This window comes from Porites lutea, chromosome 1 (genome assembly GCF_958299795.1).
Source record: "Porites lutea chromosome 1, jaPorLute2.1, whole genome shotgun sequence".
Classification (NCBI taxonomy): Eukaryota; Metazoa; Cnidaria; class Anthozoa; order Scleractinia; family Poritidae; genus Porites; species Porites lutea.
In genome coordinates, this window is record NC_133201.1 from 26,040,302 (window position 1) to 26,053,351 (window position 13,050).

The 13,050-nt window shown below is 39.1% G+C and overlaps 1 protein-coding gene across 1 annotated transcript; it reads left to right on the plus strand.

Moving 5' to 3' along the window:
- Window positions 1-2,234: 2,234 nt before the first annotated feature.
- On the plus strand, window positions 2,235-13,050 carry LOC140947008 (alpha-L-fucosidase-like). The gene is made up of 8 exons (XM_073396089.1): window positions 2,235-2,712; window positions 4,457-4,563; window positions 5,488-5,618; window positions 7,150-7,283; window positions 7,937-8,034; window positions 9,206-9,338; window positions 10,071-10,241; window positions 11,353-13,050. Exons 1-8 carry the CDS (start codon window positions 2,360-2,362, stop codon window positions 11,597-11,599), a joined length of 1,374 nt encoding a protein of 457 aa, XP_073252190.1. The 5' UTR covers window positions 2,235-2,359; the 3' UTR covers window positions 11,600-13,050.

Below are 13,050 nucleotides of genomic sequence, written 5' to 3' on the forward strand. Positions count from 1 at the left end.
ATATACTAGAGGTTGGGGATCTCACTCAGTAGGTGAGGTAACCCGCGGCGGGTCACCCCACTATCATTTAAACATGATCAAATTAAAATGAGAGATTATATGGACAGGCGGGCTACCTCACCTACCTGGGGTCCCCCACCTCTATGTAAACAAGCCCTAAGTATAAGCGGACTATATTATAAATTCAAGAGCATCTGTTATGATTGACGATTATTGGCTGTATTGGGTTAGGTTTTTTAGGAGTACAGTCAACTTTCTCTAACACGGACACCTTAAGGACCGGTCCTGACTGTCCTTCTTAGGGAGGTGTCCGGCTTAAAGCTGAACCCATTCCTAATGAATAAACCTCTGTTAAACTTGTTCAAAACAGCGAAAACTGGAACACTGTAACAGAAAAAAACGATTATTTTCTCATTGTGCAATCAAACGTTCACGGGTAGCTTCGTGGTCTAAAAGCATAACAGTATACACTCTGCGAACTGAAGCAACAGTTTAAATGTCAAGTAGAGCAACTACATCTCTTTTTTGAGGTATTTTGCGCTGCATAAAACACTCCCCCACCCAGTCATCTGTCCGTTGAAGGTTTCAAAAATGCCCGTTGCCTGTCTTGGAGGGGTGTCCATCTTATAGAGGTGTGCGTTAAGAGAGAGTTAACTGTATGATCATGACCTTTCCTCTACATACATTTTTTTCAAACAATGCTTTGGTCAGTTCTCGTGCAGTTTGAGGATATCAACAAAGGTTTTCCCCATAAAGCAGTTGAATTCAATCATGTTGTCGTAGCAATTCGGTTATTTTGTATTAGCGTAGCGAGTGAAACATTCGCCATTGTGGTCTGTATGACTGAGGCCTTTAGGCCGGTACGCCACAATCTTTAATTACGTGATGTCAATACTCTAATCAGATCAGGAACCGATTAGTAGGGGCCTTCAACTCCCATATAAGCCCTAGCTTGGACTCAAGGCCTTTCCCTTGAAAATTTATTTATAAAAACAGCTTTGGCGGAATATTTTTCACGCCTTCTTATTTTCTTATAGTAATATCGAATTCGAGCTGCAGAGCTATTATCATACCTCATGATCGTATGCAGTATTTTCTTCTATCAGGGTCTGGAACAGGTGACCTGATCCCATATTCCAGCGCCTTCTTCGCGACAATCCCGCGTCTCGAACTTTTGCCATCCCTTTCCCGAATACCGTCGTCTTTCCCGATACGATATCCGTGCCGAGATTTTGGCGCATCCCGTTTCACAAGAAGAGGTCAAAACTCCCGTATCCAATCAGGAAATTTTGCGTTTCTCGAATTCCGCACGGTAATCAGGTCTAACTGGCCGGATCTCTTGCCCCGGTTGTTAAAATCTAGGATATTGCTATCCACTGCGCCGGATAAATCACTATTCATCGAATATTAGAGAAACCAAATGAGCTATCCACTGGATAGAGATTTCTACAGGGGGACGACATGGCCGCCTTGAATATCCGTAGTATGCCATACGCTTTCCCGTGTTTGTCTTGTACTCCTGTGCTAAAAGGATCGCCTCTCTCCTCCCCATCACTGATTCACGCCTCTTGCCAGATTTTTTCAATGGAAAAGCTCGCAGCACAGGCAAACCACTGTAACAAAATGGGAAGCCTGTGAGTAGAGTGGAAACCCCGGGGGCGCACTTTAGGAATTTCTGGGTGGGGAGGTGCGGCTGGGACCCTCGAACCCTTAAACTATACCAGAGCTAGTTCAGCTAAATTTTGCTACCCTATACCAGAGTAAACTCCCCAAATCCCCCTAAGTAGCTGTTTCCCGAGTCTAGAAAAAATCTTCAACCAACGGATCAGTTTCCTGAAAAATGATACCCTATTCTAGACCCAAATGTTCTGATTTAACCCTATCCTAGAGTAAGCTGCTTGAAAACCATACATTCACAGCGGCACATACCTATATAGCCCATATATGGCAATACCCCCCGGGGCAGAAACAAATACCGTTAAATACCAAAACATGGTACAAAGAACACCAGAAACTTACCGGTACCTGCTTTGTTGCTTATGACGCTATAACCCACAAATACTGCGGCAATTAAATGTGAATCGTTATCTTCTAAGTTCTAATCGCATACTTGTGCAATCGAGTTGCATCATCGGCGCTAACACTGGTTTTCCACAAAATAGTTCAGGATCGCGAGAGAAGGACTGATACTCACTGGCCTGTGCGTGAACTATATTGATTGGGTATCCTGTGGCACTAATGCTTGAGCTGTCAGTACGGCTGTCAGGACAGGACAAAAACGTCTGTGCTCTATGTGCAGGCAGTTTCGGCCCTGGAACTAGTTTCCTCAAGCCTATTTTTCACCTTCTTTGGCGTTAAAATGTTTTCAATTACCACGTTTGCTTTAGTTTTGGTTTGTATAAGCCAGTTAGCTGATATAAGTGCCACAAGATATGACCCGACTTGGGAGTCGCTAGATTCGAGGCCGATTCCTTCGTGGTACGACGAAGCTAAATTCGGAATTTTCATGCACTGGGGAGTTTATTCCGTTCCAAGTTTCTACTCAGAATGGTTTTGGTGGTGTTGGAAAGGTGCACATACTCAAGAATGCGTCGACTTCATGAAGAAAAACTATCGTCCAGATTTCTCATACGCCGATTTTGGTCCGATGTTCAAGGCAGAATTTTTCAATCCGGATCAGTGGGCCGACTTATTAGCTCGTTCTGGCGCAAGGTATTCTTTTGTACTTTACTTTTTTTAAAAGGCTTTATGGGGATGCTTTTTTATCCTTGATTTTATTTAGAGTATTATGGCGAATTTACCCTAATTATGTAACACAAAAGCTCAAACCCCTGAATGTCACATGACTCGTGACTAGTCAGCGGTGAGGATCGAGGATCGGGAATTGGGGATCGGGGATCGAGTATCGGGGATCGGTAAAAAACTAATAATTACAAATAGAATAACCGAAGAACTGCAGAAATGAATATGTAAAAAATGACACTTCCATGTTAACTTTGCACGTCATCATTCCATCACCTACCTAGATTATAGACAAGAACCATAAGCAGGCGTGAGTTGCATTTTACCTGTTTTGGGTTTACAGTGCTTTGAAAATCTTAAAATTATTCCTTTTTTGGCGGTGTCGACAAGAAAATATTCAGATGTTGTGTCAGATCGCCAAGAAGAAACCTGCTCCGCTGGTGATACGCATAGCTGGCTGAGAAATTATCAGCAGGAAAACGAAGAAGATGCACTTCAATGAGCCATCAAAGTAAGCAAGGCACAGTCAATTTGCGAACAAGCACCTAAGAAGTGTGCTGTGATGGTGATAAAATTACTGTCTTTTTTCTTTCGCAAATGCAAAATCAGAGGTAGATTTGTGTAAATCCACATTGGTCATTGTCTGCCAGATTTTTAGTATGAATGAAGGATATGTGCTGTTACAATGAGCTCATATTCCCAGTCCTGTCTTTCTTTGGTATTTCAAGCATGTAACATCATCTTCATTTTTTGGGCCCGAAGAGCCATTTTATTTCGATTAACCCCATGCACCAACCCTGTCAAAGAGCGCAACTGCACCAGGGTAACTGCAGGAAATAGTTTTGTTGTCAAAGGTACTGGTGCCTACTTTTTCGTTTGGAATACAAAACGAGTGTTATATGTCGTAACTCAAAATGTAAAAATTGTAAGGGCTGACAGAGATTTTACACTTTAAAAATTGAACAATGATATTTCTACATAGCTGTAAGTGGACCAAGATAAGGATTGCAGGAGCGTAGTGTCCATACACACATACATTTACGCCCATGCGTACATGTACAGCTGAAATATGAAAAAAATTATATACTTCTGATTTCCCCAGAAAGTCTTTTTTCATCATTAAATCAGGATGACTGATACATTTTTTGCACCACAGTTTATATTGGTGTCTTTGTGTCAGTATTTCTTCTACCTTTTACTGTTATTCCATAATTCTGAATGTGTCACTGGCCTTTTTTCCCCGTAAACAGTGTACCTTACCGACAACACTAGAGAAGGGTAAAGTAAACAAATATAACTACTGCATTTTCAGGCATATTAATGTACTGAAAATGTCCGGCGGAAAATGCTGTAGCCTGCGTAGCAAGCGTTTCCGTTTGGTTTCAGAGCAGAAAGAGACCACGAAACAGTACAAAAAAAAAGCATGAATTAAGGACACTCAACTTGGGTCACACTGCTCTGATACACTGTACCTGTCTCTCTCTCTTCCAATGTTGTTTTTTAATGGTTGTCCAAGTTTGAGGCCAACAATGAAAGGAACAGGGAAAAGGAGGTCGAGCACAACATGTCAACATTATTCAATCGACCCAAGTTCTAATGTCACAGATTGCAGCTCTTAGATTATCCAGGTGAACTCTTTGATAGTCTTACAGGGACATTTCTTCTAATGCCAACAATGTTCTTTTTTTGTTGTTGTTTGTTTTGTTTTTTCTAGGTATTTTGTTCTTACCAGTAAACACCATGAAGGTTGGACAAACTGGAGATCCAATGTGACTTGGAATTGGAACTCTGTGGATAATGGACCTCACAGAGATCTTGTGGGTACGAAACACAGTCATTACCAGTACACTGTTTATTATGAGATTTTTAATTTTTGGCAGATAAATTTTTAACATTATTGGTGACTTAAATAAGGTATGTGAAGTTTTGTTCATCTGGGCCCAGTTGTTTAAAGGCCGATTAGCACTTAATCCAGGGTTAAATTTAACCTGGGTTTCTTTTTCTTTTGTTCAAAAGCATTTTCTCGGATAGTTTTCTCTGTTATTGTTAAGAGCATTCAATCATCAATTTGTTGATAAAAAGAATTAAACTGAATTTACTTTTCAAGCTTCTATATCTGAATTCAAATTTCGCACTAACCTTAGGTTATCTTAACCCAGCTTTGAACAACCCGGCCCTGACTAATATTAAAATGTCATAGACTTCCAACTTTTCTTCTGGCTGTGGACAATTATTTTGCATGAATAGTTTTGTTTGGCTGCTTATACGCTCTTCTCACGTATGGTAATATGCCCGTCTAACCTCTTTTTTGAGTAAAACGTCCTTTGAAATCCTAATCAGACGACGTTTTCGTATTTGAATTTCAAAAGAATTTTTACCCGTAAACGAGGTTAGACGGGCATATTACCATAAGTGAGAAGAGCGTATTGTGCAGCTTATTTTGATGTTGAGTGATAACAATAATAATGAATAATATTGGAAACTTTATTTGTGTTTGAGTTTCCATTATAATAATAATAATAATAATAATAATTATAATAATAATAACAATAATGATCCAATGATAATAATCATTATAAGAATTTTTTTTATTATTATCACAATGTACACAATAACTATAAGACAAAACTCTATAATATTTATATTACATTACATTTAACGATGTTCTGTAGTGGATTTACACAATTGTTTACAGTCTATGAACAGGGAGAATTTTGTTTTTTTAACCATCATTTGTTCAACTAGGTGAACTTGCATCATCCATCAGGAAACGCACCAATGTCACGTTTGGCTTGTACTTTTCATTGTTTGAGTGGTTTCACCCTCTTTACCTCAAAGACAAAGCCAATAAATTTCAAACACAAGATTATGTTGATGTAAGTAAATGTATATCAAACAAATTTAATACTATTATCATCAACATTGCATTGACACAACTGCATGCCATAATTATAAAGAACTAGTATAATTATGCATGTATATGTATGTCGATGTTTAGATGTTGTGGTTCAATTTTTATCCTTTGGTTCAAATTTCATTTTTCTTTGTTTCAAACTGATTATCATTCACTATGATATCCAACCACAAAGGAAAATAAAATTGGAACCAATGATAGCATTGAAACACAACATGGAATCATACATTGTAAATTAATTCTGAACACAGACATTTAACCCTGCTTTTCAGACATTCGCTTAATACGGACACCTCACTATTATGGACAGTTTTCTATGTCCTTGGGGAAAGCCCTTATATTTTCTCTTAGGTATTTCTCTTATATACCTGTTTAACATAAACACCCATTAATTCAGACAAAGGACACCTATTTCTTGTCCAATCAATGAATTCTCATAGAAAGCCAACCTTGCTAATGCAGACACTTCATGATCAGCTGTGTGCCATAATAGACCTTACCTTTTTGAAGGCAAAAAAACCTTCCTTTGAAAGGATGTCAATGTTCCCAGCACTTGCATACATTCAATAGGATGATTTGTAGATGTCAACTTTTGGCTTCAAATGAGTTATGCAGTTAAGGGTTTTGATTAAGTTACACTATAAATGGGTGATTTTCAAGTGTTTCCATGTAATTACGGCTTTGTTATGGTTAGAGACGTTTAATTTGATGATGCTTATGTCCTCTTTTATTTCTTTGGTATTTTATTCTAGTAAAAGTTTTTTTTTGCTTTAAAAATGACCTGCTAAATAGGTACACCCTGTTAATAAAGTCACTTTCTGTGTTCCCTTCCAAGTCCGTATTAACAGGGTTTGACTGTATTGAGAAGTTAAGGTGGGAACACACCATAGGCGACAAGTTACATTACAGCAACACATCACAGCAATTTGTCGCCTTGTGTGTACTGTCAAAATCTTTGTTTCTGTATAGTGGAAACTCAATATGATGAAGGGCCAAGCAACTGGCAAAAGTTGTTCACTATGAGGAGGTTTTGTTATACTGAGTTTCTTTTTCATATAATTAATTTTGTATTATGTTCACATTACTAGGATAAAGAAAATTGTTTGTTACACTGAGGACTTTGTTATATACACTGTAGAGGTTTAAATCAAGGTTCCTCTGTAACAGAATGTTTGTTGCTTGTCATGTGTTCTCCCCCCCCCCCCCCCCCCCTGAAATGACTTCTGAGAAATGAGCATAGTTATTCCATACTGATTACATGCCACTCCCCAGATCTAGGTAGTGCTTTTGATTCATTGAGGCAAATTTCCCTCATGGTAAGACGGATCAGAAGCACTTCCCAGATCTGAGTAGTAATATATCATCAGTATGGAATTTCCTGTGCTCTTTTCTCAGATGCTATTTCACTGGAAATTCTGGAAAGCAGTGGTGGTATTGCAAAATGTTTGCTGTTTCCTCAGGCTCAGGCTCGGGCGTTTTTTTTTTTTTTGCAGGACGTCATGGTGCCTCAAATCTATGACCTTGTAAACACCTATAGACCTGAGTATATTTGGTCTGATGGAGACTGGGAGGCACCTGATACCTACTGGAAGAGTAAAGAATTCTTGGCCTGGTTATACAATGACAGGTATGGCGTATGCACTGTATCACTCACATTTCTTTGAATAACCACCCATGACCTTGGTAATACTTTCCTCCCCTTTACTTTACCTTCTTAAGAAAGCCTCTAATAATAATTTGAGTTGAGTGCCTGTAAAAACTAGATGGAACAGCCACATGTAAGTGCTTTTTTCCACTATAAACAAACCTTTTACCTTTTAACCTTTTAAAGGTATACCCTCAATAGACCTTTTCTACTTGTATGTTTTATTTTCCCACTTCAGACCAGGGAAATTGCTTTTTGTCTTTTGATGAATTATGCATCCATATATTTATGTAAATACACTGTACATGGATAGGATAGCATTTTGAGAGAAACTTTTCTCCACCCCCCCCCCCCCCCCCAAAAAAAAAAAAAAATTCTTATGGTCCTTCCCTTACCATTCATATCGTAAAGCTGAAATTTGGGTTGGAAAATCAAATGGTTTGCACCATTCCGTTTGGGAAGCTTCAGAAAACATGGGCCACAGGGAAGCCAAAGGCTGTATTAGCTATAAAACTCAAAATTATGGGAACTGTTGCATAAAGATTCCTGAAAAAAATGCAGGGAATCAATCTTACAAATGAAGTTGGTAACAGAGACAAATTTACATGTTTGTTTGTTTGTTTTTTCTCACACAGCCCTGTGAAAGATACAGTTGTGGTGAATGACCGTTGGGGTGCTGGTTGCATGTGTCACCATGGTGGCGCGTATACCTGCTCTGATCGGTACAACCCAGGTATTACTATCCTTCTGCTTTACACATTACTGCAGTTATGTTACATGTATTTCCTTCAATTTACATTGTGAACATTATTTTAAGACCTGTCCATAAGTATCCTGGTTTTTATTTGAAAAAAAGAAAAAGATTTATAGGTTTTTCCCCATAATTTCAGTTCCAAAACATTATTTCGCCAGGGTTCGCACAGTCTTGAAGAGTCTTTGAAGTTTTGAGGAATTTTAAAGTCCTTGAAACGTTCTTGAATTCCATTTTCCCTTGAAAAGTCTTAAAATTTCTGTGCAAGTCCTTAAAAACTCCTTTTGAACGATCGCCAACTTTGGATTGTAGTGGTCTGAAAAGTGCTTTTTAATACTTTTTGGTTGTGTAGTAGGGGTTTAACAGATTTCGATTATTGCCTTTCGATTTGATTCTGTGAATGTTTCTTAATTCTTACAACATAATACGTAATGCAAACAACATGCCACCCTAACCCCTCAATTTGAGAACAGTAAGAGGACAGGAGGATGCACAGTCGCTTGGTCGTTCGTCGCCATGTTTGAGAACCTGACAAAGAGCAACATGGTTTGCCTTATTTGGAAATTCTCAAGGGGTGGTTGAAGAACAGCATTTTGGCGCATGAACTGCAATCGTATTTGCTCGTCAGTCAAAACGCACATTCTAAAGAGTTCTAGATTCTGATTTTTCAATATAATAACTCACTGAGGGCACCCTAGAAAAGTTATGCAAAAATCGAACCAAAATCGAAACGTGGAAGCAAAGAATCGTGAATCGAACCGGTCATTATCGCGATTTATTCAGAATTTGATCTGTTTGATTAATCGTTACATCACTGTTGTCCAAAACAGAATATGAATCATGGCTCAGAGAAGTAAAAGGTGATTTACATCAAGCGTTTTTTGTTGTATGCAAGAAATAACTACAGCTATATCAACTTGAGACAAGTGTACTGAAAAATGTAGAGAAGTTGGTGGAGCAAACAGTTCAAGCCTTAAAGTCCTGTTAGAGTGGATTTGGAATGTGCGTTTTTGTGTAATCTGTGAAAATACATTCCTGGTACATGTAGGTGGTCCTTGAAAAGTCCTTAAAAATGGTTGCAATTTTTAGTATAAACCTTTATGCTATCAGTGACCTGTCTCCATTCTGTGCTTTTCAATGTTTCTTTCATTAGGTATCTTGCAGAAACACAAATGGGAAGATGCTATGACAGTTGATAAGAAATCATGGGGCTATCGCAGAAACACAGTATTGTCAGATTTCCTCACCATGGATGACTTGACCTCTATTCTGGCTTCAGCTGTAAGGTGAGATAAAATTCCCTGCTTGCCCGCTTTTTCCCTTCCTGCCTTTATGGTTTGATAGAATCTGTTGCCATACTTCAGTAAAAATGCGTAGAAGGTACGCATGTTATGCAGTTGTAAAAAGAAAGCCTGAAAAATCTGAGGGGAATGTAACTGTAGTCCCACCTCTGCACTACCAAATTTCTGTTCCATCAGTCTTGTAATTGCTATTTTGTTTTCCCCTTTTTTGTAATAGTTGTGGTGGAAAAATGGGCGGCGAATTGTTTTGTTTTGGGCGAAAGGACCCGATTCGGAGGCGAATAATAGCTGTAGTCCCACGTCTTCATTTGTATCATGTTTTTTTGCAATCGATCTGGTAATTGCCATTAATTTTCCCTTTAAATTGTGATATTTGTGATGGTAACACTGGTGGCGAATTGAATCACTTTTGGCGAACGATCCGAATTGGGGGCGAATGTATCTGTAGTCCCACCTCTGCTGTGCTAATAGACGTTTTAGCTTCTAAGTGTCGTTTTTCTATTTCGGGCCACGTTATTGTACCCCAGAGAAATGTTTTTTTTTCAAATATCGTCTTATGCACGTGTGTCCACGTGCCTATGTATGCATAAGGCAAATTCCCTGGAGAACATCACGTGGTCTAAATTGGGAAAACAAAACATACAAGGTAAAAAGGTGTATTGTCTAGTGCACTATCAGTCTTGAATGTGTTATTGATTTCACCCTTTTTTGTAACAGCTGTGGTGGAAATTTGCTGATGAACGTTGGACCAACATCAGACGGTAGGATCGACCCTATTTTCCAAGAACGTCTGGAACAGATGGGAGATTGGCTTAAAGTTAACGGCGAGGCCATATACGGAACCAAACCCTGGCACACACAGAATGACACCTCAACTCCTCATATATGGTAAGCAGTTATATCACAGGTAACCCAGGCTCACTATTTGTGTCACGTACTGGTTTCATTTGACATGAGTAAATATAGAGAGCATATTGGGCCAAGTTTAGGTCTGGAAATTTGCTAGAAAATGGAAATAAAAATCGATGAAACTTGCCAAATTTCCAGACCTAAACTTCGCCCCATATGATCTCTATATTTACTCATGTTATATGAAACCCGTACGTGATACATATAGTGAGCCTGGGTTACCTGTCGTTATGTGGGAGATATAGTATAGCTCTTTGCCCTTTCATAAGACGTTCCTTAAAGGAGCTCTGTCTCGAAATATATCAAAATTTAAACAGTGGGACCTGCTTCTTAATTGAGTGAAACATAAAGATACACCGCTCAAAACATTGAAAGACATTTACATCAATTCAGGGAAACTGAGCTGGTAGAAATTTCATTACTGTCTGGCGTGTGAATTCACTGCTCATTACGCATGCAACAATGCAGAGATGAATCTGAAACGGATTCAACTTTCGAATAATAATGCAGTTTAAGAGATTAAGGCCTCCTCAGGTCTGCAAGTTTACTCCATTATAGTGGATGTTGTCCGTCGAGTTGTCTTCTTGGTGTTCTTGCGATGGTTTTAGACAATATTTCGCCGTGAAACGAGTAAAATCCGCGACAGTTCCGCCATTTTGTTCAAACTACCAAAACAACTCAACCTCGTCTCCTGGTTTTCTCGGTCAACGGTTCAGTAACCTGTAACCAGGCTGCCCTTTTGACGTCATTTTGACGTCATCGATTCAATATGACAAAATTCGGATCTCGACCCAGAGCTCCTCTGCGCATGTAGAGGAGAGAGATGAAGAGCGCATTCCCAAACCCGTAAGCACTGGGGTCGAGAATAAACAAAATTCTTTCCAAATTTGGTCAACAGCAGCTGGTTATGGTGAATTATGCATGTGGTTTTAGCCAATCAGAAACGGGGAAATATTTTAAATGAATATTAAATCACTAATGGAATCTTCAACTTACTTTTGGGGGGAACATATGCACGCTTGACCTGCCTTGACTATAAATGGCTATGAGCGACTCGCTAACGCGTCGAACTGAAACCGTGTTTTCACAGGTATACCAGCAAACCAGGTGTTACCTACGCCATTACCCTGGAGTGGCCTACAACAGGCACGCTGAATCTTAGTGTACCCATTACAACAGCGACTACCACAGTGAATCTGCTTGGCTTGCCTGATGTGAAAATCCCTTGGAAGGCTTTAACAAGTCATAGTGGAATTATGATTTCTGTACCGCCCCTAACTGTCTCTGAAATGCCCTGCAAATGGGCTTGGGTCTTTAAAATGAGCAATGTTGAGTGATGGCTGTATGCGTTATTTTTCTCAATTGTTTCTTTCTAAATTTGTAAATTCAAAAAACTTCTGGGCCTAGTTGTTCGAAGGTTGATTAGAACCAACCCGGGTGTCAATTTTAAGCCGGGTTTCTTTTTCTTTTGCTCTAAAGCAGTTTCTCCGTTAGTTTTAAGCATTTTGAGAATCCTCTGAACAAATTGTTGACAAAGGGAATTAAACTAAATTTGCCATTTAAACTTTCATATGTGAATTCAAATTTCAGGCAAACTCTGGGTCATCTTAACCCAGCTTTGAACAACCCGGCTGTGAAGTTTATTTTTTATATTTCGAGCAGTGTCACTGTGGGTGCCGGAGACTTTTCATGCGTGGTTTCCTGTTTTGCACAGTAATTTTCAAGGAGTTATAATAACTCCTCTGCTGAGGCTAATTTGACTCCTTACAGTGGAGTTATTTTGGGGGGAGTTATTTTAACTCCAAAAAGGAGTTTAAAGAACTCTTTTTCAGGAGTAAAAGTGATCCCAGATATTGAGGAGTTAAAATAACCCCCAAAAAGGAGTTATCCTGTACCTAAAATTTTAACTCCACTTTCAGAGTTAAATTAACTCCAAAAAGAGTAAAAACAACCCATGTAAGGAGTAAAAATAACCTCATTTCGGAGTTATTTTAACTCCAGACTGGGAGTAAAAAGAACTCTTTTTCAGGAGTTAAAATGATCCCAAATTCGGAGTTGAATTAGGAGTTAAAGTAACCCCCAAAAAGGGGTTATCCTGTACCTAAAATTTTTACTCCATTTTCGGAGTTATAATAGCTCCCTAAAAATTACGGTGTGGTTAAGTCTTTATACTGACACGCGTGAAAAGTCTTCTTCTTGCGGCTTCGCTGCTTGTGGATTCGGCATGCGACTGATCCTAAAGCATCTTCGCCACACTCAATCGCCGCACGCGAGAAAAAAATCCTCTGGTACACTGGCTAGAGTGGTTTAGAAACTCACTTTTTTTGTAGTTTTGATATCCTATCGGATTACTAGCTATAATCAAAGCTCGCCCCTAAGCGACCAGCTCTAATTACGTCCACGATTGTGAAACCTCCTTTGAAATATGATGAAAAGCTCTTGTAAGCGACCGTCCCGGTTAACGACGGTCACCACCTATGGTAATTGCCGAACAGTCTATGCCATTTTTCAGTTATCAAGCTGCTTTAAGCGGCCACTCATTCATTCTTATTCATAAAAAGGATTAAGTGTTGTATTGTGGCTAGCCTGCGTAGCAAGCGTTTCCAATCGAGTTATTTGTGCGAAACTGAAAGTTGGGGAGCCTGGCAGTTCTAACGACTTTCGTTTTTTCTTTCTTTTTCAAATTTCGTGTAGTTACTTTGTCTGTGACAAAGGGTTAGCGTGGAAATTTGCCTGTTAATGTCTTGTTATAAACTTGTAGACTCTAAATAAACAACGGTAAAATGTT